The 24,572-nt window shown below is 39.7% G+C and overlaps 3 protein-coding genes across 5 annotated transcripts; 1 reads left to right on the forward strand and 2 right to left on the reverse strand.

Annotated features, from left to right (window-relative positions):
• Window positions 1-28: 28 nt before the first annotated feature.
• LOC146512922 (circularly permutated Ras protein 1-like) lies at window positions 29-14,358 on the reverse strand. Its single transcript, XM_085169561.1, has 21 exons — window positions 13,678-14,358; window positions 13,367-13,462; window positions 10,062-10,271; window positions 9,148-9,375; window positions 8,930-9,052; window positions 8,771-8,842; window positions 8,559-8,632; window positions 8,189-8,374; window positions 8,055-8,096; window positions 7,805-7,894; window positions 7,214-7,365; window positions 7,031-7,112; window positions 6,505-6,635; window positions 5,938-6,022; window positions 5,740-5,846; window positions 5,524-5,636; window positions 4,500-4,617; window positions 3,867-4,007; window positions 2,175-2,259; window positions 2,063-2,089; window positions 29-1,967 (listed from the first exon to the last, which is right to left on the reverse strand). The coding sequence occupies exons 2-21, from the start codon at window positions 13,449-13,451 to the stop codon at window positions 1,809-1,811; spliced, it is 2,310 nt and encodes a 769-aa protein (XP_085025687.1). The 5' UTR covers window positions 13,452-13,462; window positions 13,678-14,358; the 3' UTR covers window positions 29-1,808.
• On the forward strand, window positions 610-1,314 carry gjz1 (gap junction protein zeta 1). The gene has a single exon (XM_085169578.1). It carries the CDS (start codon window positions 610-612, stop codon window positions 1,312-1,314), a length of 705 nt encoding a protein of 234 aa, XP_085025704.1.
• A 1,322-nt stretch (window positions 14,359-15,680) lies between the features above and the next one.
• LOC146512924 (protein kinase C and casein kinase substrate in neurons protein 3-like) lies at window positions 15,681-24,472 on the reverse strand. Of its 3 annotated transcripts, none has more exons than XM_085169568.1 (10): window positions 23,827-24,472; window positions 22,289-22,359; window positions 22,007-22,163; window positions 21,520-21,755; window positions 19,535-19,690; window positions 19,003-19,178; window positions 18,800-18,920; window positions 18,019-18,086; window positions 17,119-17,198; window positions 15,681-16,299 (listed from the first exon to the last, which is right to left on the reverse strand). In XM_085169568.1, exons 2-10 carry the CDS (start codon window positions 22,343-22,345, stop codon window positions 16,187-16,189), a joined length of 1,164 nt encoding a protein of 387 aa, XP_085025694.1. In that variant the 5' UTR covers window positions 22,346-22,359; window positions 23,827-24,472; the 3' UTR covers window positions 15,681-16,186. The 3 variants fall into 3 exon arrangements, with proteins under 3 accessions (XP_085025694.1, XP_085025696.1, XP_085025695.1); XM_085169570.1 differs by having other exon boundaries at window positions 22,289-22,363; XM_085169569.1 differs by lacking the exon at window positions 23,827-24,472 and adding an exon at window positions 23,494-23,804.
• Between the last annotated feature and the right edge of the window lie 100 nt (window positions 24,473-24,572).

The following is a 24,572-nucleotide window of genomic DNA, read 5'->3' on the forward strand; positions in this document are numbered from 1 at the left end:
TGTGTTGTGGTCCTGTTTTTTTGGGGGGTTTTTGTGAGTCCGTGTAGTGTTTCTGTTACTGTTGAGGATGAAGATGTACAGAACAAAACTCAGTGAGACCGTGTCAGCAGATCGTTTGGTGAGAAACTAACATATATTGATGACCGTGACGTTTCTTGAACCCATAAAAGACTGAACGCAAAGCCACAGTGATTGTGTTCTATTAGTGCGCTGTGACCCTGCAAGGTAAGATCTGTCTGCTTTACTTGACTCCTATTATACACTAAGATGCAAACAGAGCTGTATGCATTTGCTGTGACATTTGTAAATGTGTATAAAATTAGTGTTTGGGGTTTTTTTTTTTAAAATGTTTGATGCACTATAATCTGTGTCCAGTTGTAGCAGTTTGTTGATTTTTTCTGTGTTTGCACATTTGAAGATGGAAAACCCGAATCAGAGTTGGTTATTGACTTTGGAGATGAGATCTACAAGATCTACAACTTAACTACCATAATTTAGCACAAAAGCAAAAATGATCTCTCATTATGACCTAATAATTAATTAGATTAATAGCGGTAGGGTTTATATGTTTCACCAGCTTCCTCTTTTATATTACCAGGAAAAGTGATAATGGCAGCAATAGTAACGGGTCTCATCCCAATCCTGAGAACAGCAGTGGATACCACCGCCACCTACAAGTGCCGCTCCCTGTGGTTCGGCCTGCTGTGCGTCCGACTTGTGGTCCTCTTCTTTGCTGAGCTGCCCTTCAGCAAACGGGATGCTGACTTCACCTGCAATAACAGCACCCCCGATGTCTGCACGAAATTCTGTTTTAATGAACGATTCGACAAGCCCATGATAGTGGCTTGGAACTTCATGTTTGTTGTGGTTGTCATCTCTGTCCTGCTCATGGAGTTGTTCACCTCCCACCTCCGCACAATGGCCCAGAAGAGGAGGTTCAGGATGAAGGCGGATGAGAAGCCGGAGGCTCAGGGGACAGAGGAAGCTCAGACGGTGGCGACTGCGGGCGGCAGGGGCAAGATGATCATAGATCTCCACAAAGACAGGGGCACCGTAGGCTTCTACCTGCTCAGCATAGCTCTGCGGATTCTGGTTGAAGCCTGCTTTTTATTTTTGCTGCTTTATTGGAACCTGCACGCGCTCCGTGATGAACACACGTGTACAAAAGAAGGCTGCAAATATGTTTGCATTTTGAGGGCCGTCCCGGAGAAGCGCATGTCTATTTATGCTTTAGCTTCTATCTCAGGCATAATCATTGCTTGCTCAGTTTTGTTTTGTGTTTACTCTATTGTCCACTACCTCTGCAACGCTTAAATATCAGACTCCATGTACATATTCCGTGGGTATGAAATGTGCATACATACCTGTTAATTTTGTGTCTTATATCTCTATAAACAGAGCTTTATGGTTATAATTAGGAATATTATACATGTATAGTACTACTGAAATAAAAATCTCAAAAACTGCTTTGTTGCATTTCGTTATGTTAACTTTTGTTTTAGAGTTGTTTTTTTTAAATATGTGCTCTGAGATCTATTTTGCTGACATAAAGGATCTGGGTGTTGGCTTCATGGTGGTGTTTCTGAATCAGGTTTTTACTTGGCGCTTTGGTCAGTGCACAAACTCAGGCGCAAGCGACACTGTCAAACACAAAAGCAGTTCTAACTGTAAAACTGCATCAGTAGTTTTCTTGTGTAACATTAAAAAAAAAAAATCAAGCATGAGAAATGAGGTGTGAGATTTACTGTAGTGCATTATTTACAATGTGAAAAATTTGAGGGATATCTATCCAGCCAAATAATCAAAGTCTAAGTGCAGCATTTGGCCTCGACATTCAGACTCGAGTTGCTTTCCAACGAGGTAAAAGGGGAAGGAGGACAGTTGGCTGGGCTTGTGTTTATTCTGAGAGATTTCTTGTTTCTCTGCTTCATGGTGTAGAACAGCGCTGCAGCAGCGTCTGTGATAGACTGGCGGGAAGAGAAGAAAGGAGGATTTATAGAAAAAGGAATTTGGGCAGCATAGTAAGTATTCTAATAAGAAGCAGAATAAGAGAATGAATTACCTGTGAGTCTGAGCTGACAGTGTTTTTCTGGGGAGAGGAAAGGAATTAAGTGTAAAAGAAGTCTAATGTGATGCATTGAATCTAATACTAAAAACACACAGTAAAAGCTCACCTGTGTGAAGTTGGTGTAAATCGGCTCCATGGTTTTAACCCATTCGTTGTACGTTTGTTCTGCCTCTGCACTGTGGTTATGCTTTCTGAAAACAGCCAAACATTATGCATAAATCATTATCTATTAATCACAACACATTATCTTGATATTACCAAGATAAGGAATATAAAACATACAGTTCTGTGCAAAAGTCTTGACCCACTCTTCATTTCTTCATAGTGGTCTTGAGCAATAGGTTCTGGATTTCTTGATGCCTTTGGACATTGGCTGCTTTTCTTTCTTTCATTTATTTATTTATTTTTTATAAATGATCTGACACATGACCTGAGAGATGCATCTGACCCTTCAGTTGATGCATCTGCTGTTCACTGAAGCCTCATCAGAAATGGCCTCAGTGGAAAGGTGGCTGTGAAGAAGCCATTCTTAAGGAAGAGAAACAGGAGAAAAAGGCGGATGTGTGCCAAATGACACAAGAACTGCACTGAACAGGTTTTATGGAGCGATGAGCCCATAAATGTTACATTTTTAGATTGAATTTTTAAAATACATGGATGCGGTCAGGCGAGAGGAACAGCAGTGATTGTTTAACGCCATCTGTAAAACACGATGGCGGCTCTGTCAAAGTTTGAGTTGAATTTCAGGCAGCGGTGTTGGAGATTTTGTCAAAATTGCTGGAAATATGAATGCAAAATATACCAGCCAGATTTGGTTTCACCATGCATTACCATCTGGAAAGCATCTGATTGGCGGTGGCTTTATTTTTCAGTATGACAATGATTCCAAGCACAGAGTGGAACACCATCGGTCATGAATTGGCCTCCCCAGAGCCCCAACATGAACATTATTGAACCAGTGTGGGCTCAGCTTAACAGAAAACAGAACAAAAGACAGCCAACATCCAAAGAAGAACTTTGAGTGTTCTTCAAGAACCCTGGAGAACTATTCCCGAGGACTGCTTAGAGAAATGACAAGAAAGCTCAACTACGAGACTACAGGCTGTGTTTAAGAATAAAGGTTTCCACACCAAATATCGACCTTTGTTGTGGAAACTTTAACAATAACCTGCAACGCACACAGTGAGCGTTTTGAAGTGATTTAAGCAGATAGAGCCTCAATATCTGTTTAACGTCTCCCATTACATTACAGTGTGATAGACCATAAGGCCCATTTGTAGTACACATGCATACAACTAAGTGAGAAAGTGATATTACTATTACTAATGTGATATGATTAAATATGTGATTAATACACGAGAAAAGAAATCTGTCGCCACACCTTCAACCTTGTTAAAATTGTACAAACTGTTTTTGCTTGATAAACTATATTTCCATCAAATAAAGCATTTTTGGTGACTCAAGACTTTTGCACAGCACTGTAAATAAAGTCAACATGAGAACTTTTAATACAATTTACAAAGAAAAAGTGAAAAACCAAGCTGCAGGGTAACCTTTGAATCAGAAAGTCTGGGATAATAATGGTCTTAAAAGCACAGGAAGCGCCTGAGCTTCTGCTTCTCAACGCAGTCATATTTCTCATCTAAATACCACATAATGCCAAATGTGCTTAAACTCATTTTTTCACCTTCTTATTTTCATACTTGTGTGTCATTTTGTCTGTCGATTCAGCCTTATTAAATGTCAGAATTCAGCATAAAATGATGGCCTTCAGTCAGAGGTCCCTGCTGCTACTCACATCGCTCTCTCAATAAGCTGCTTCTGCATGTCTCCTTCCCTCCTGGCGTAGAGCAAGCGACCTCTGACAGCCAGAGCGGCGCTGGCTTGTGACGAGTTGAGCTGAATGATGGCCAGACACAGTGAGGACAGCACTGCCGAGCTGGGGGGGGGGGGGGCACAATGTGTTCACAAGAGTGCTTCTCAACATTTACTGCATCAGCATTGCCATTATGTTAATGTGGAAAAACACACAGGCCCCGCTCTGGATCTGCTCAGACGATGAATTGCATGACCTTCACTGAGCGTGTGAAGACTGGGCTGAGCGCTTCATTTACTGTGTAACTAAATGTTCGAATGGATGAGGCATTATTTCTGCACGAAAGCTCTGGTATCTCAGCAACAGTCAGTCTCCTTGGATTATCGAAACCTGCTTTGCCTAAAGGTTCACTGAAATTGCCATAAAATAATACATCTAATCACTTGTTGTCCTGAGGGGCAGAACGCCTCGCTGATTAAAGATGTCAGAAGATAATGGCTTGTTTAAGCCATCCATAGACATGCAAATATCTCTGTGTAGTAAAGCTGCAAGCGGAGGAGTATTCAAAACGAAAAAGTAAATAAAGCATTGTAATTAAAGATTTGGCATTATCACCCGTCATCAGTAACTTCCCGGTCTGCAGTTATCAGTCTGAGCATGGTCCGCCCATTCCTCTGCCTGTACTTGATCTGCAGCTGGATGGATACACGGCTATTAGGAGATGGTGGCGGCACTAAAAAAAAAAAGAAAGAAAGAAAGAAAATAAGGAGTGATTCGACAGTTTAAAAACAAAACAAAACGAGTTGTATGAATGTTTTAACTCAAGAGATATGAGTAAAATCTGCGATTACCCCTGCGTGTGAATCTGCGCCACACTGTTTCCTGCGTGTCATTCCCCTGACTCTCTCTCCCTGCCCTCCCGGCTGAGACTATCTGTGGTGGGTAAATGAGTTAAATGTTGCTCTGGCCTGCATGATCAGTCCCTGGTCAGTTTGGATCAAATGAACCATTTTTCGCCCATCTGATGCACACATCTCAGAATTCAGGCTAAATCCCTTAAGGCAAGTGTTCAGTGATCCCGAGTTGAATTTGGCCTGTAAGTGAATCTGTTTATGTTGAATAAATTCAGATGGTAATTTACCAACACTAGATGGAAGAGCCTTTTACCGATGTGTTTTGCCACAGGGATTTCGTCTCTATAAAATACAGCTGGACACACTAAAGAAAATGGACAGCCATGGTGGGATCAGAGTAGAAGTCAGGGAACCATGACTTAATTTACTGAAATCTTTTTTTTTCTTTGCTGTATTTTCCCCCCTGTTTCTTAGTTGTTATTGTCTTGTTTTTCCAAATCCCAGTTAGCAGTGCAACATGTCTGGGTCCACTTTGTTATGTTTGCTTTGTTAGTTTATTTTCAGATGCTGTGACTCTGGCTGCGTCCCACTTTGCAGTGTTGCAATGATCTCAAACTGAAATTTCTGTTTTTCATGGTTGGCAACAACAGAAATCACCACATGTCGCACTTTCCTCAAAGACCTGGCAACACGCGGCAGCTGCGATATTCAGCACAACTGCAGCTGAAACTGAGAAAATAAACGAGCTAGTGGCGTCAGTCTATAAGAGTGTTTCTTTTCCTCACCTTCTGAGACCTTTTCATTTGCTCTAAACTGGAAGGTGATGTCTGTATCTGGGTCCACATTCCCCACCTCTCTGGTCCCTTTGTGTCCCGCCTCCTTCTCTCCCTTCATGCACCTTTACCCAAGGAGAACATGACTCAGTGCTTAGGGTCATTTAAATCTCTAGAGACCAATTCAGTGAGCTCATTTTAAGTAATTATGTGCAGTGCAGCTCTCACATTGATTTTGGCAGCAGTATAATTACAGTACAGTGTGTGGCAATGGTCCGGTTTTGAATGATCTGCTCAAACTCTGGATGCAGCCTGCTGGGACTGGCTATTACCACCTAGACTCAAGGGGAAAGCACAGATTGACACCATGAGATTGTGCTTGATTTGATGAGTCATATGTTTCGCCATGGTTACAGTGCGCCTTACCTTTCCTCTAGTACGATCAGCAAGTTTCCCCAGCTCATCCAGTCTACAGTCTGTTCCCTCTATGGACAGCACAGACACTGTGACGCTAAAAAAAGAAGAAATCTGAGGATCATCACAGTGCATCGAGACCTTTCATTGGGTAATATGAGTACTAGTGCTTTTAATAGAAACTTAAATACATAACTAACTGCCTCAGCAAGTTCATTCACTGTCTCTTTTTACGTTAGCGTAGAGCAGCGGTGTCAAACATAGGGCTCGGGGAGCCAGAACAAGCCGACCAAAGACTCCACTCTGGCCCACTGGATGAAGGGGGACATAGATTTTGTACTTTTCACTGTATTCAAGTTTTACAGCAGTATGTGATAAACTGTTAAATGACAGAAAATTTCCTGTTTTTACATGATCTATTATTTAAATTCATGTTTTTTCAGTGGGTCCAGAGTAAAGATATTTTCTGTAATTTTACACATTTATCATATAGTTTAACTGGTCTGGCCCACTCAAGTTCAAACTTAAGTGAATTAGACATGCCTGACGTGGAAAATTAAGTTAGATGTATGTGCTCACCCGTTATCAGCAGCAAACTCTCCCAGCTCCTGGTAGAAGATGGTGGATGAGACGGGAGTAAGAGCATCGGTGTCTTCCACTTCTAGATTTCCTAACTCTGTGTTGGCTTTCCCGTCTGTACAGATAATCACCTTCAAGATCAACAGGGAAAGCGAATCGGAAATGCACTGTTTAGAAAGCTGAACTGTAATTGATTACCACAAGGAGGTCTTAAAACATTTTCATGCAGTAAATATTTATATAGCCCAGCTAACTATATGGTTCAATCCCCTTTTGATAGGTAAAAAAAAAGCAGTTTGAGTCTAGCTGAAGAGATTTGTTGCTTATTTTCCACCTTGCTCTCACTCTTTGTTTCCTGCCTGCCTTTACCCTGCTCACTTACCTGTAAAATTACAAAATCCTAAAGAAGCTCCATCAGCCAAAGGCCCAAATCCTCACCAGTGTTGTGACATAAGATTCAAGCAGGTAAGCAGGTAAGCAGGACGCGTAAACTGGATAAAAAATTTGACTTGTTGGCCAAACTTACCTTTGAGCCTGGTTGTCTGGAGGCAATTGCAATTGCAAGCAGAGCAGCTGGACCCAGAGCGGTGGCTCCACTTGCAGACAGTCTTTAAAATAAATCAGCAATTGGAAGATCAATACATATAATGCAATAATCTAATTAAAACAAAACATCTAATTTTTTTAAAAAAAGAAGTTTTTTCCATACCCCACAACTTGTCTTTCTAAATACTCCTTTGTCTGTGAAAGTGGAGGTGGACTAGGAAAACTGGCCGCAATCTCTTTCAAATAGAGGCTTTCAATCAACTGAGCCCCACTCAGACAACGTGATTTGAAATTGTCATATCCGTGCATTGTCACCTGAAGATGCAAACACCGAAAGATGAAAAAAAGAAGTAATAAATACGTTTATACCAGATAATAAAGAAAACAGTGAGGAGGATCAAATAAAATCCATCATAAAAAACAGCATTTAATGATTTTAGACCAGGCAAATTCCAGTGAAGCAGCTGTTTTGTACAATGAAGTGAAAACTTATAATAATTTTACAGCTTCCACCTCATCACCTCACTCCTCCTATCACAGAGAAGAACAAGGCACAGAAGGTTACCTGCCTAGTGACAGAGACCATTAGCCTCGTCACAGCAGGTAGTCTGCAGTAAATAGTATTATGATCATAGTTTGCGACAACAGCTAGCCTAGTTTGTGCTTGTCTTCTTCCTCCTAACACAAAATGTAAGGTCAGCGTGACTCTGCTAAGGAGCAGGCAGTGGAGATGCAAACAGCGTCACGTATGTACCTCATGGTTGAAGGAGATGAGCCCCACTCTTGTGCCAGGTTGTTGTTCGTTTAATCTCTCAACGCACAGTGACACAGCTTCCTGGACGAACTGGTTAGAATACAACAATCTTTGATCTGTAGCGTCTCTACACATAATTGTCAAAAAAATATCACACAAAAATTCTCAGCCACAGATTTCAACTGGCAAATATCCCGAGTCCCTCAAGGTAACTTCAAAATAAGGAGAAAAAAAAAAAAAGACAACTCACCTGGAGACGGGATTTATTCACAGTATGCTCTCCCTCTGACACCTAAAAACAGTAGAGACGCCACAGGTTGTATTCATGAACACCTGCTGTCACAAACAGCCTCATGATGCCAAGTGTCTGTAGTGTTGTTGTACCTCGGAGGTGATTTTCATTGAGCCTGATACATCGATGCAGAAGAACAGCAGAGGATCCGTATCGCACAAAGGCTTTTCATTAGGATTGAGTAAAAAGAGTTCGTCCTGGTAACCATTTAGAGGACTCTGCAGTAAACTGGGCACATTGGAAAAACTGGAGGATTTACAGAAATAACACTCATCAACCTGAAATGCAGTAAAAGGAGAGAACACAAACCCAGGATCATTTAAACCAGTCGAGTTGTCCATGTTTCCTTATGATGTGATCAACAATGTGCACGCTTCTTTCAGGTTATCCATTTCTGAGATCAGCGCCTCTGAAATGTGAATTAATAGTTATCGGTTTTCAGGTTTAATACGATGCAATTACCGTATTGTCATAGCAAGTGTCCACCACGGAGCCACATTGGGAGCAGAGGCTGTGTACTCCCTGTATGGGGTCAACTGGAAAAGAACAAAAAGGTCATTGCCACCATGAAGTATGAACTGAAATCAAACTAGATTTTTTCAAAAACAGAATCACAGCCAATCAGATTTATTTTTATTGGTATGATGTTAATGTGGTGATAAAGGTTTACTTACCTTTTTCCTCTGAGAGTAATTTTCCTAAACTTACAAGAACAACGTTAGGATTTCCTGGCAGATCTGCTGATTCTGGGTTTGGAATAACATAAGCATTAAAAATATGCATTTCATACTACATCAGTTTTGTGATGGCGCAGCAGGGACTGCTGTAATCACCTTTAGCACTAGGGGATAGAGGAGTGTTCGGAGAGGTTGAAGGAAGTGAGTGGGACGAAGGTAACGGCATTATGTACTCGGGGACTAAATTCATGAATTCAGGTCTTGGAGGGATGACTCGGGCTAAGATGAGAGGAGAAGAAAGGAGGATGATCTGGATGAGGATGTCCAATCAAATTAAACTGTGTTAATAAAACAAAGAGAATGTTGCCTTTTACCTTGTGATGACACAATGCCAGAATCAGCCGGCAGGTTCACCTCGCCACCAGTGCCTTCTGGTACACTGTTACAGTAGTTTGGGTCCTGGGGTTGTGCATTTAAATCCAGCTCAGTTTTTGGGACATCATAGGCAAGTTCTTGGTTGATGATACTTGATTGAGGGCAAATGAGCGGCTGGTCGTAAGAACATGGCTCTGATCTGGTTTTCAGGGGAGGTGGAAGAAGAGCTGGTAAAAACAAGCAGAAACAGAGTGTTGATCATAAATCTACTAAATGGCAGATTGTGCTAATGAGGCACAGTAAGAACCCAAACCTAAGACTCAAAGGCTGACATGAATGAGCAAAAGATGAAGGTTTATTACAACAAAGCCCAAACCAAGGCAACAGAAATTCAACTTGGGAACATAGCAACACGAGAAAGAGAACACAGCCAAAAACACGCTAGCTGGAAGGAGACATGCTTATTTATACACAAGGAGGGTAATCAGGGGAATGGGAAACAGGAGGGTGATGGCACACAGCTGGACATAATCAGGGAACAGAGAGGAAGTAAAACTAAACACAAGACACAAAGGATGAAAAAAACCTACAAAATAAAACAGGAAATGTAGAAAGTTCCCACCTTACAAGGAGTTTGAACCCAGGAGCTTCTTGCTGTGAGATCAAGTAATAACCACTGCACCACAGTGCAACCCTGTTGTGTGTGTATATGTGCGTGTGTTTGTTTTTTTAAACAACCACAACGGCAATGACCACAAAAAGAACTCTTAAAAATGGCTGCATTAGTCTAAGTAACTGATAAAATAGCATCCAACCTTTATGTGTGGTTTCTGTGTGGTTGGATGCTAAATGTAGTGTGAGCAGTTTAAAATAATACATTCAAATGACAATATCAGTGCTACATTCACCGTACCTGTCTTTTTAGGTGGTGTTGGCTGCTCAGGTTTTACACTGTTCAAAGAAGCTGCTGCCAGTATAGTATTTTCATAGAAAACAGAGTTCCCCAGGACTTTCTTCTCATCCTTGCTATTTTCTGACTCTGTCTCAAGGTGCTTTCTTGGTGGGACAGGTGGCGGAGGAGGAGGAGACTGAGGACGAAGCCGAGGATTAGGAGGAAGAAGAGCTAATAAAAAAAACCCAATGAAAATACAAATTAATAGAATAGAATAAAAAGAAAAAGAAAAATCTGTGCAGTGTTGACCTTTGTGCTGTGACTCAGGTGGCTTTTACTGAGTAAACTACGTAAAAGTAAGCTCTACTCTAAGACACACAGAACAGGATGTGTGCAAATTTACATATTCTGTTTTTATTTATATGAAAGAAACTATATCATGATGTTTTTTTGTTTTGTTTTGCTTTTGTTTCATTCGTTTGCTTGTTTAATTTAAGACTAAAATAAATTTAAATTTCATTTCATTTCATTTTCATTTATTTGTTCATTTTCAAAAAATTGCCTGAAAAAGGAGTGGGACGAAGAAAACTTATTAAATCCCACCCCTATACTCACTCATCATTAAAAACAATAAACTTCCCGCAGCTACGCCCATCATTACATACAGACCCATCAACAGCCCCGGACACATACAAGCATCTCAATGGCAGCTCGCAAACAACAATTAGAGCCTTCATAACTGAATACAGAATATATAAATTATAAATTGTATTACCACAGGTAACAGGCAGTAATAATTACAAGTAACAAAACACACATACATATACATACATACATACATACATATATATCTACACACACATGCACGTATATATACATACATACACACACTCTTTTTTTTTTTTTTTTTCTCTTGGAATCCATACCAGCAATGGTAAGAGAACAGACATTACAGAGCACACTAAAAAACCATCACTGAGTATACTGTGACCAGACCAACTGTTTGTAGAGGAATTTAAATCTATGAATATTTTTGCATTGTTTCAATTGTAAACTCAGACTGTTCCAGATTTTCACACCACATACAGACACACAAAAACCTTTACGGGTTGTTCGAGTTCTGGGTAATTTGAAATCTCCAGAGCCTCTCACATTATAAACCTTTTCTCGAATTTCAAATCTAGTTTGTAAATTTGCCGGTAGAAGTTTAGTAAAAGCTTTATACAAAATTATGGATGTATTGCAATTAACCAGATCCTGGAATTTAAGTAGCTTTGCCTGAAGAAAGAATTTGTGAGTATGATCTAGATAACCAGCCTTGTGAATAATACGCAGTGCTCGTTTCTGTACTGTGACTAATGGATTAGTTGTATTTTTATATGTGTTTCCCCACACTTCCACACAATATGTAAGATATGGAAGAACCAGGGTACAGTACAGAGTACGAAGTGCATCTTTATCAAGGTATGGTTTCACTTTGTTCAAAACTGCGAGGCGTCTGGAAATTTTGGTTTTTATGTGTCTGACGTGGGGTTTCCATGAAATTTTGTTATCAATTATGACTCCCAAAAATTTGTTTTCACTCACATTATCAATTGGTACACCTTCAATGATAATTGGTAATTCTATATTATATTTTAAATTACCAAAAAACATTGCTTTAGTTTTATTTATATTTAATGATAATTTATTTATGTCCATCCATTTTTTTATTAATTTTAGCTCCCTATTTACGGTCATTACAAGATCAGTATAATCATCGCTACTGAAAAATATGTTGGTGTCATCTGCGAACAGTATGAGCTTAAGTACTTGAGAAACATCAAAAATATCATTTATGTAAATATTGAAAAGTTTTGGTCCCAACACTGACCCTTGGGGAACACCACATGTAATACCAAGTTTCTCTGAATGGTAATGCCCTATGCTAACATATTGTTCCCGACCCGTTAGGTAACTTTTTAACCAGTTACCAGCTTTCCCTCGAATACCATATCTTTCCAATTTATCCAATAAAATTGAGTGATTAATTGTGTCGAAGGCCTTTTTGAGATCAACAAAAATACCAACTGCATATTTATTTTTATCCAGTGTATCAGTAATTTCTTCTACTGCCTCAATTATCACCATTGAAGTGGTTCTTTGCGTTCTGAAACCATACTGACCAACATTAATTATTTGATGTTTTTCAAGGAATTTTTCTAGTCTTGAATTAAAAAGTTTTTCTAGAATTTTTGAGAATTGAGGCAGTAGAGAAATAGGCCTATAATTGGTAAAACTGTGTTTGTCATTACTTTTATATAGTGGTATTACTTTCGCAATTTTCATTTTCTTTGGAAAACAACCGGACTGAAATGATAAATTACAGATATATGTTAAGGGACTAGCAATATTCAGAATAACCTGTTTAACTACAGACATATTTATGTCATGATAATCCATTGAAAACTTACTTTTACATTTTAATGTGATATTTATTACTTCTTGCTCATTTGTAGCTGAGAGGAACAGTGAAGAGGGATTTGATTTTATATTACTGATATTCTCATTTTTATGACACGGGATGTCCGCTGCTAGTTCAGGGCCAACATTTATGAAGAATTTATTAAACCCATCGACAATATTACTCATGTTGTGATTTTCACCATTTGCATCAGTAAAATATTCAGGATATGATGTTCCAGAAGATCCTTGTTTAATTAAGTTGTTTAACACATCCCAAGTTCCTTTTATATTGTTTTTATTTTCATATAATCTTCTTCTATAATAAAATGAATTAGAGGTCAAATTTGAGGGGGTAGGGCCAAATAAGTGTATACTTCTGCCTACTCCTTTTGAAACAAAAGAATGGAATGATATTATGTAATGATGGTGAATGTACATGTTTGAAATAAAAATAAAACAAACTGATATGAAAGTTGTTATTTTGTGCTTATATGTTCTTTAATCTGTTTTCATAGTTTTATACTAGCTAACAACTTCAAACATTTCCTTTGGCAGAGACGGTAGAGTAAACAGGTTACAAATGTAGCTGAAAATATCAGCTTTGTGTCTATTAGAAGGATTTCACCATCGGCAGTGTCTATTTAAACCTTCAACTGCAGAATCTGATGTTTCCTGTTCTTGTTACGCATAGCTGAAATACTTTCTTTTGTCAAAGTTGACCAACTGTAAAGTGTCTGTGTCTATTTAGCAGCCAGTGAGACAGAAGCAAAAAACAAGTTGACACAGGAATGTAACATCTGAATTTTAAAAAAATTAGTATGACTTCCATAACTTAAATTTTCCTTGTGGTAATGCATGCCGGTGTTTGACTGAGATCATACCTGAGCGTTTAGTGATGTTTGGATAGCGTCTCTCCTTCTGACTCAATGATGGTGGCACATAAACAAACCCACAAGCAAATTCCATCGTGACTCTACCTGCCAGTGACAGAAATGACGCGATTAAACAAGACAATGGGTGACATTTAAATCAGGACGCAATCCCACCCAAAGTATTTAAATAACTGTTAGCACAGATGTCCCTGAGTTGCAACTACTGTAAAAAAAAAAAAAAGAAAAAAAAAAAAGAAAAGTAAAACAAAATTAGGTGACATGAACGGATTCTTTAAACACAAGTAAGTAAAAGTACTTACAACATAGAAAGTTCTTTGAATGCAATCCGTGCAGTAGAAAAATATACTTTCAACTCCGTCTGGTCTCATAAATGTTTCAGTTGCTGTTCTGCGTCGTGCCTTTCATTGACTTATGTCTCAGACATCTCATCCAACAGGTTTCTTTCCTCAAGAGACTTCACTCGTAGTTTGCTGAGTGGGTGTTTACCCAACTGTGCTTAAAAAATATCCAGAGTGTTGGCAAAATGGATGAATGTGCTGGGAAACAGGAACATTTGTGTCTTTTTTAAACCTCCAGTTTTAAACTTATTTTCTACGTCACCTACTGGTTATTCCAACCATAACAATCCATCCATCCATCCATTTATCTAATTCATGGTCACAGAGGGATGGCTGGAGCCTATTCCAGCTGTCATAGGTGGAGAAGTGGGGTACAACATTTACGCTGTCATCCAAAATGCTGGCACAAATTCAACTATGAATTTTTTTAGTTTTTTGTGGGGTTTTTTATTTTCTTTTTTTCCTACTTCAGTATATCACAATCCTCTCTGGACAAACACCCATTTTCAGTTCAGTCCTTGTACCTGATCATTTCTAGAGGAGGGGTTTTGTTTGTTAAGCCAGCTAACACTGACCTATGAATCTTTCAAACATAAAAAAAGGAGGCCAACTACATAACTAAAACATAACAAACATACATAACAAAAAAAAAATTACAGAAAAAGAAATTTACAAAACAATTGTAAATTGTATCTTTAGGCACTTTGTTACTAGCAGCCTGTTGTAAAACAGATGATTTGTTTCCAAAATCATGGCCAATTGCCAAACCATTTGGCTACTGGCCAGAAACCTGGAATATATCAGCACGTTGTGCAGTGTGCTCTAAAAAAAAATAAAAATAAACTAGTGGCAGATCTACAAAATGACCTACAGCAGATGAACAGTATCTTGTTCTGTCATCATGTGCTAAGAAACGGGAAAAAATCCAGCAAAGATCTGACACAAGATCCGACAGAGGCATCTGAGTCTTCAGTTGATCCATCTACTGTTCACTGAAGCCTCATCAGAAATGGTCTCAGTGGAAGGGTGGCTGTAAAGAAGCCATTCTTATGGAAGGAAACTGTGAGAAAAGGCTCAAATGTACCAAATTACGGAAGAACTGCACTTAAATCAATGGCAACTCATCTCATGAAGTGACAATCCAATATTTACATTTTTGACTATCTAGTTATGGATCGGCCTCCCCAGTGTCGTTTTGTCAAACTGTTGAAATCATGAATGCAGAAAAGTATAGTCAGATTTTATTTCACCATGCAATACCATCTGGCATTGATCCCAAACCCACTGCCAGTGCAATAAAAAACACTACCTGTGCACTCAAAGTACTTTACACAACATGCCTCATTCACCCAAGCACCTTTTTCTATACTTTTTCCTACGTAAGTGCTTTCTATCCAAAATTCACGCTCCAATGGATGCATCAGAGAGCAACTCGGGTTTAGGATATTTGGCATGCAGAGTAGTCAGCGATTGAACCACCAGCCTTCACGATTAGTAGATGACCTGTCCTACCTAGCTACAGCCATCCTAGTGAAAGCATATCTGGGTAGAAAACAGACAGCAGAATCTCCCGAGAACTAAGCCCTCAACAATATCGAAGCAGTGTGGGATCATCTTGACAGAGAATAGAACAAAAGGAAAAAACATCAAAAGGAGAGATTTGAATGTTCTTCAAGAAGCCTGGAGAAATCTTCCAGAAGTCTACTTAACACGAAGGTTTTCCTGAGAGATTAGGCAGTGTTGAAGAATAAAGGTAGTCACATCAAGTATTGACCTTGACATCAACCTTGAACTGTACAAACATTTATTTCTTTATTATTATTGCTTTTTTCAAGATAATTAGAGGTATAGGCTTGTTTTTACCATATATACTGTATTTTCTGTATTTCAAAATCTGCACAGACATTATTCTGCTCAGTCAAATAGGAACCACAAGCAACAAAAAGTAGGCGGCAACAAAATAGAACAGAGGAAGAGATTATTTTTATTTTGATAATTCCTCCTGCAATCAAGCAATTTTCTGCACTTAATATTGAAATAGGCATTAACATTGCATGCACACATCATTGTAAACTTGCACTTGTGTAAACCCCAACAATCACTATCAGCTTCATCTGTATTACAGTGATCTCATGACTGAGGCCTGATGGCAGTAAATAAATATCTTCTCTTATTTTCTTGTGTTTTCTCTTAACATGCAAACACACTCACACATATGCACATTCGGCAGAAACAGTACATTCTATTCTCTCATAAGTTAATTCATATTGAAGATGTACTTTAATCAAGTGGGTTTGATATTAAGGCCTTAAAACATTAAAAATGTCTGGGAACAGATACTATATGACACAAGCTCAACATCAGTGTGATAACATCTTAGACGATAAATAAGTGGTATTTATGAAGAATTTAAAAACCAAGTCTTTGTAAGAAAAAGGTTCCGGGCATAATATGTTGAACAGTGTTAATATCACTCTGCAACTTCAACATAATTAGCTGGGTAGAACCCCTCCTTCCCGCCGCTCAGTGCTCCTCGGCACCAGCCTTGATCGTCCTCTTCCTCGACCTTTAGGAATACCTCACCTGGCATCAAACAGAACAAAACTCATTTCAGTTATGGACATACAACACGGTGAAATTTATGTTAATTAAGGCAAAAATTCAACTGATGTTGTAAAGACATATTTCAAAAGGAGATTGGAGTCAGAATATTAGAGTTTGGACATCTTGCTGTTACACGGCACTAAAATAAACAAGTGTGGAAGTGTGCAGGGAATAAAAACACACACCTGTTTAGGTTTCATGTTGGCTTAACTGACAGTAACAGTTGTTTTTTGCTCCATGTGTCATCCTGTGGTTCAGATATGGGTTTCCAGGCAACCTTGCAAATGCTGTGTTGTGTTTTTCTGTGGTTAAGATTTCGGCACCCTAGGGCAGTGGTTCCTAACCTTTTTCTGGTAAGCCACATGCACACAGTCTACTAATTTCATAATCCACATTGCATGCTTTTTTGGTGTATCATTCAAGTGATAATAAAAAAAGATCCAAGTTGAATTTAGTGAAATAATGATCAGCATAAAAGCATTAACAAGCTCTTGTTCGTTTACATTTTTATGCACAAATCATATTCATTCAGCTTAATTTTACTCCATACTTTTCCCGTGGCCATTTACAAGTTATTAAAATGAAACTACAGCAGCATAAACCATAAAATATCACATTAGTAATTCCACGCAGCACACTTGTGTTTACCAGCCCATCTATCATCATTTTAGAAGGACTGATTACAATTCTGTCCTCCTACGCGTATTTATGTTGATGTGGCGGTTGTAATTTGGCATAAACATCTTGCCTTTACACCGAGAATAAAATGGCGTTGTTGCGTCACACTGTATGTGTCACCTGCTTTAAAGGACAGCTCATCACCCTCCTCTCCCACGTAGTCGTACAGAGCTCGCACCTTCACACCCCCAATCATCACACTAGGAGGAGAGGAAAAGTAAAAACGATGAATATGAATCAGGCGGAAAAATGTATTGTCCACCTCTGGATCATTATTATTTATTCAGTCCAAAGTTTTCACAGGACTGCATAGCGTGACTAACTAACTATACCCTATGATTCAGCAACTTGTAGAATTACCTTCAGCAGCAATAACTCAAAGTAATCATTTTCTGTGTGACTCACATTATTGCAGAGGAATTTTGACTTAATCTTTTTTACAACCTTGCTTCATCTCACTGAGGTTTGAGAGTATTTATTTATATCCAGCTCCTGTAAAGATCTGCCACAACGTTTCAGTCAGACTTTGACTGGACCATCGCAACACCTTTGATTCTTTTCCTTTTCCGCCATTGTTGTAGATTCACTGCTGTGCGTAGGATCGTTGTCCTGTTGCTTGATCCAGCTATCAGACAGATGTCCTCACATTTTACTCTAGAATACTTTGGCATTCTAGTTCATGGTCAACTCAATGTCTGCAAACTGTTCAGGTCCTTTGGCTGAAAACAACCCCAAAAAAGCACACCTCCACCAGCGGTGACAGTTGATATGAGATGACAATCCTTCCAAACAAGCCATACTTTTTCCAATTGTTCAGTCATAAACTTTGACATTTAACACGTTAAGTCCTGTAGCTTTTTGATTTTTCCAGGCGATAAACTTGCTGATGATAAATTAAGCAAATGCATTTGGTTACTTGATGGTTTTTGGCTGCTAATTATGTTCTTAATTCCTATGGATGGTGTACGTAGTTTTTCACAGAACTGTATAAGAGCACACACACCACTTGGGGTAACTTACGGTCGGCTTTCCTTTCCTTTTTGGTTTCTCTTCTTTCGCTTGAGCTTTTTTACTGGTGGGACCCATTCCTGATGTAACATGAAAAAGAAGATATAGGTTAACATGTAGCTCCCTGACAAAAACTGCAAAAAAGAGCTGCAAAAACACAATTCATGGCTCCGAATTCAAAACACCTTGCATATTAAAATTCCCAAATGTACAGTAGAAATTAACATGTTTACCACCTAGTATACAAATTGTTTTTATCAGCTAATTTCCCCTTTAATTATAATTGCTGAGATGATGTTGTCTTAAGAAGGCTTAAAGTTGCGCAATATTAGCGGTGAAGGTTGGTGATAACTAGGCAGCTAACTGTCTGCTAGGCTTCATCTCACTGAACTGGACTGCTCTGCTATTTTCGTGGGGTTTTCACTTTAATTTAATTATCTGACAAATAGTATTGCTCTGCCATCTACAACAGGTTTGCCCTCAAGTTCTGGTGAGTAAAAGTTATTTTATTTGTATTTTAACATACCGTGTCTGTGATTCAGCTAAACTAGGTAGCATTAGCTGATAGCTTAGCACTCTTGCTATTAAACTAAATATAAGACCTTTCTAATATAAAAAACTGCAACAGCCAAAACGTTTCATAAGTGGATATTTATAGTGGATACACTTAAGGTTATGAATTTTGTTTATATGTATATGTATACAAAATATCTACATAAACACAATAGACTCAATTAGCATATAGTGTTTATGTCGCACATAGAATAATACAGCTGTTTACATGTCTGTGTACCTCGATCTTTGGCCAGTTGGTGGGCATGCCTGGACCGTGATTGTTCTTCCACCATTTGAGATCATCTTGCTCATCAATGGCCATTAAAGTTTGGTGGAGCTCACTGTAAACTGCCTTGACACTGGCACAAAGATGAAAAGACAGTCAACGCTACCACTTATGCTAATAAGTAATTTGTACACATAAGCATTCAAGTTGCTCACCTTTCATTGTTGGTGACATCCAAGTGTCTATGGATGGACAGGAAGACTTGCTTGAGAAAGCTGATCCTCTTCCTCTCCTCTTCCTGCGACTGTTCAAAAATGGCTTCCATCTCCTCCATATATCGAGGTGTGTAGGTCGACACGTCCTCCAGGATTTTCTCATATTTATCTCTAGCCTGCAGGCAGAAACAGCTGCATGATGCAAAGTTGAGTATCCTCCCCAGGAAGAACCTCTGCTGTGTGGCTTTAACAGAGAATCTAATACGTATAAATCATCTGATGCTCTCTGCTGTTCCCATGCTGTGCCCCATAAACACTGAGCAGAGTAACAATAACACATCTCCATAGAAGGAAATTGCTTGGAACAAAAACTGAAGGCTGGGGCTCGTGTTTAGAATTTTTCAACTGAGTAAATATCAGCAGATATGAGTCGTGAATAAGAAATGGTGAAATTAGAAGTCATATCAATGCATCCCTAATTAAACATGCATGACTGAGTGAAATGTTGCAGTGATTAAACATCTCCCCTCACCAGTTCCTTCTCCTCCGTGGCCTTCTCTCTGGCCTCAGTCATCTTCTGCTTTTTCTCTTGGCTCATCTCAGAGTTTTCGTTTGCTTGCTTTTCTTTTTCCAGAGCTGCTTGCTCCCTCTGACAGACCTTGTGGTATGCAACTCGAACCTTCTCCAGCTGTTGAATATACATTTGCATGTAAATATTATTTATTTGATGGAAAACCGATTTAGTAAATACGCAGTTTTTAGCCAGATTCTTTCTTCCTTCTTCATTTTTTGCTGAGATTAAAGGTTAGATTAAAAAGGTTAAGGCAACTTACATCTATCATTTAAGTACAAAGCTTTTGCCAGGATTAGTTTATCTTTGTACTGGAACTAAACTGAGCTTAACTACTGTTGATCTGCTAAAAAGTAAATAATAAGGTCCATCCACTATAGCTAGTTAGTTGCATTACATAATTTTTATATACAGGAAAGTCAGATAAGTCAATACTCAGATTTCACCAGGAAATAGTCTGTGTCCAAAAGGTTTTGGAGACTCTTTGTTGTTGTATACCTGCCTGCCTTATATGACAGAGCTGCTTTGAAATCTGAATTCTCTGCTGTGAAATTCAAGGGTCAGAATTTGAATAACATAAAACATCAATAACATAAAAGCATGGATCTTATCAACCGTTCAAGCTGCAGGTGGTGTAACGATGAAGGGGGATATTTTCTCATCTCTTTTTGTGCCTCTCGTGCCATTTGAGCGATGTTCAAACACCGCAGCATACCTGAATATACTGTTAGTGACTATGTTCATCTCTTTATAACCACAACATTGCCATCTGGTTTCATGAACATAAGAATGTGTTCACTGTACTCAGACAGCCTCCACAGTCACCCAATTTCAATCCAATAGAGCATCTTTGTGATGTAATTGAATGGGCATCATGTATATGTGTCCCCCAAAAATCTGCAGCCACTGTGTGATGCTATCGTGTCAATGTGGACCAAAATCTCTGAGGACTGTGAGTCAGCGAGTACATATTAACATTCTACTACAACAAAGCTACAGCTACAGATTTGTTGATGAGCTGATGATAAGATTGATCTATTTCATGCCTTTTTCAGTTATAATTTCTTCAGCACTTGAATGCTAAGCTAGTATCATCAAAAAGCTGTAAAAATCAGTTTTTTCAAGGGGGGTACAGGACAACAGGGCAGTTGAGTGATGACAGAGACAAAGGGCTCAGGGCGAATTCAAACCCAGGACTCTGTAATTCAAAAAAAATCAGCTAGTCAGCAGCTTTGGTCTAACATCTGATATGGAGTTCCTCATAAAACCACATCATCAACAAATGTGGTATAATGTGTTCCATTTATTTCTTATCAAGGAGGGAGGGCCATGGAGCCTATCCTCGCTATTACAGGGTAGCCTGGATGGGTTTCCAGTCCATCACATGGAGCTGAGAGCTAGCCAGCTCCATGTGATGGAGTCATTTATACTTAAATGTATGGTTACAGCCAATTTAGGATCACCAATAAACCTGTCTTTGGACTTTTGGAGGAGCCCAAAGTACCTGCAGAGAACCCATGCAAGCACAGCGAGAACATAAAGGATGCAGCCGGCTGGCAGATTTGGACCTAGAACTTCTTGCTGTAATATTTTCCCAGCAAACATTGTCCCCTTGGGGCCTGTGTGGGACAAGTGTGGGTTTGCTGGACAGGGCGTACACTGGCATGTTTGCTGGGTTACTACCTTGAAAATGAAGCCAAATCTCTTTTTTTCTATTTTTCTGCTAAGTGAAGCTAACAGGCTGCTAGGAAAAAGAAACATTTCAGGTCTTCTTGGGCAGTCTTCATCTGCGTGTGTCTGATATATCTTATGTTTATTTCTTAGAAATATCTTTCATTTGCTGATTAAGAAAATGACATTGCCAAAAGCTAAGAGGACATTCAGCCTGTTTGGTATTGCTAGACCATCATTATAAGTTCACAGTGGTGGATGTATGTGTGCTGCACCTTCACAAGCTTCTTGGACCAGGGTTTCTGCGCACGTGAAAAACTCGTATTGGTGTCGTAGCTCTCCCTGAACCCGCAGAAGATTTTCTTTGGAAAGGTGTCCTTTTGCCAGGTCTTCACCCGGACTCCCTCCTCTGAAGTTAGCGACTGTGAAATGGAAGAATGGAGCGCGGACAAACGCTCAGTGGAGGTGAAGAAACACTGCCATGCTCTCATGAGGGAGCCATAAAGTGGCCCTGGGGAAGCAGGAAAAAAATAGAGGGCATGAGGAATGAAACAACACAGGGTGCAGTGATGAGTCATGGTACTAATAAAGAAATAATGACCTTAATTTTTACACTGAAATTTCAGGCAAGCACAGATGTGCTCATAAAATAAAAATCAGTACTAATTTTGACTTTGTGAGAACAGCGATGGTGAGAAAAGGCCTGGGAGTGTCTGTTTTTAAGCCAACATGTCTTCCCATGACATAGCTTCTTATACTTACGAGAATCAACTATGGACTTCCACTTGCTGCTCCACTGGCTGAGCTGCTGGGCGTACTGTTTTTCTACCTTTGCTCTCTCCATGAAGCAGGCCACTATGTCGTTGCATGCCTGGAAGGACCGTTCAGTTCGATGCACTGTGCGTACATAATTCCCTGGCTGGTAGGAAAGCAGGAAAGATGTTGATGATATGTGAGAATAACAATTTTTGCGAGTAGGCACACCTACTCTTTTAGATTAACAATGCTGGTTGTCTAAGATTTGACCTTAAATATAATCCTCACCATCCAGAAACTCTGTTTCCTGGCATCCTCGGGAGGCTCTTTGGGAAGGCTTGCCATTATTGGGAGCACGTCTGTCTCATAAAGCAAAAGATTTGTTATAGAAGATAGTTGCTAGACTGGTTTGGATACATAGAAGGCAGAGAAAGAGAGTTTTTATTGGCAGGCAGAAGACATTGATTATCATTGCAACAGGTTGTGATGTGTACAGTTTCCTAGTAAACAAAACCGCTCCCCCTGTATGGAAAGTACATCTGACAGAAACAAAAACTGAAAAAGCTTTGTGGTTGTCGGTTTGCTTATGTCATTGTCATCACAACTTGTACAGTTTTGTGTAATTTATACTGTACAATGCCCAGATAACCCCTACTTGGAGTCTTCCTGCACTATTAAGGGGAGTGCCGTTCCAGTGGCAGACTGGAATTCACAGGGGTGGGGATCTGCCAGCAGGAATAGAACAGCTGCTCTAACATTCTTCCTGTTGCCTTCCCAAAATAAACAGCGCGGAAAGGTCATCTTTCCCATTTGCTCTGACTAATACAGGCCCTGTTAGTACCAACAGTCTCCCACTCTGACTCTTGTTGCCATTCAGTTCAGAGATCATGTCTGCAAGAGTGCAGGGGCAGATTTCTGATCTGGCAACAAAAAGTGTGATTTTAATGAAATAAAGTGTCCACATAGCAGCCATATTTGCACCGCATGTTATGTATGACCCAATGGGCAGACAGAAGAAGAGAAACTGAACAGAAGAAGGCAGATGTATCCACAAATTTGTCACAATCTGGCTTCTGTCTGTCTGGGTAGCGCGTTGACACATGGCTGGCTGAGTAATACGAAAGTGACTAACCACACCTCATCACAAGACTCAGCATGACTGAGAGTCAGACTCATAGCTTCTTTTCTGTAGATAGCTGGTATCCGTACTTGTATTATCTTGTTTAGACTTAATTTTTCTCACTTTCTATGAGCTCCTACAAGGTTAAAAAAAATGTCCCCCCAGGCGCAACCTAGACTTGCTTCATCTTGACTCTACTGTTCATGCAGAGGAAAGGAAGAGAAGCAACAAGCGAACAAATGTGAACAAGTTTTAAATAGTTTGTCAGACATATGCATTCAAGTATTTTAACTCTTAAAAACTCCATTGGCAAGCCAAGAAAGCATTAAAAGTGGCAGCAGAGCACTCATGCCAGGGAGCAACCAGCACTTACATTTCTCTCTGAATCACCAGTGATTACTCAAGTGACCACTTGTTACTGTAGTTCAAGGGCTGCTGAGGATTTCTCTCCATGACTATCTCCCCCTCTCCCAGTGTGCCTCTCCTCCTCTAACACATGCTCCTCTCCCTCTCTCACTGACCCAATTTTCCCTTGGCATTTAAAGTTACACATACACGTTGTTGATCGCAAAGTGGGTGTGAAACACAGAGACAGTTCAAGCCAGTAGGAAGAGAAAAAAAAGTTAAACAAATCAGAACATTTGCATGGTAGCTGATTCTATGCTAAACAGCTTCAGGGCAAACAAATGAGGAGGACGAAACTTACCTCTCTCGCTCTCCTACCCGTCAGCTGTGCTTCTAGTTTGCAGTCATGCTACAACAAACTATTCTTCCTCTTTCTCTTCGGATCCTTTACTTTAACCCCATCCTTTTTCAGCTTGTTTAGCTCTTCTCCCCCTCTGTGACTATCCCCGTCTCACTTTCTTTCCACTCTGTTATTAGAAAAACAGCTGGAAGAAACTCCCCTCCTTCTTTCTGCCCTGCCTGGCCCTCCCTCTGTCTCTCTCAATATGGTGCTAATGAGATGCTGAACCTTCATTTTGACTGTTCACTGGTCACAGAATCATGTCAGTGTGGCACACAGTCATGTGAGCCTATTAGTGAGAGTGTGACAGCAGGAGGGGGGCTAGGCAGAGTGGGGCTCCCGTGAACTGCCACATTAGCCCTATGCTCCACCGTGACCTGCCATTCTCTCTGGTCGGGCCTAGAAAGAGAGTACAGCATGCAGCATGTTCACCTACTCACTGTTTATTCTGCCCTGCGCTCTTTTGGATGCGAGCCAGGAGTGAAAGGAGAGCACCAGTGTCATCCAGACTTACACTCTATTTACTGCTGTCTCTAGCTGGTCTCATTGATTTGCTGAGGCTTGCTGGAAACAGTGGAAACTGTTGTGAACACAACATTGGCATGTTACATTTTCAAACACAGCTAAGTTTTGGCAGTTTTAAACAAGTTATAAAACAATATTGTGATTGATTTGGAGCCTATGGTATTCCAGTTATTCTTATTCTA

Source organism: Neolamprologus multifasciatus, chromosome 8 (genome assembly GCF_963576455.1).
Source record: "Neolamprologus multifasciatus chromosome 8, fNeoMul1.2, whole genome shotgun sequence".
In the NCBI taxonomy this organism is placed as follows: Eukaryota; Metazoa; Chordata; class Actinopteri; order Cichliformes; family Cichlidae; genus Neolamprologus; species Neolamprologus multifasciatus.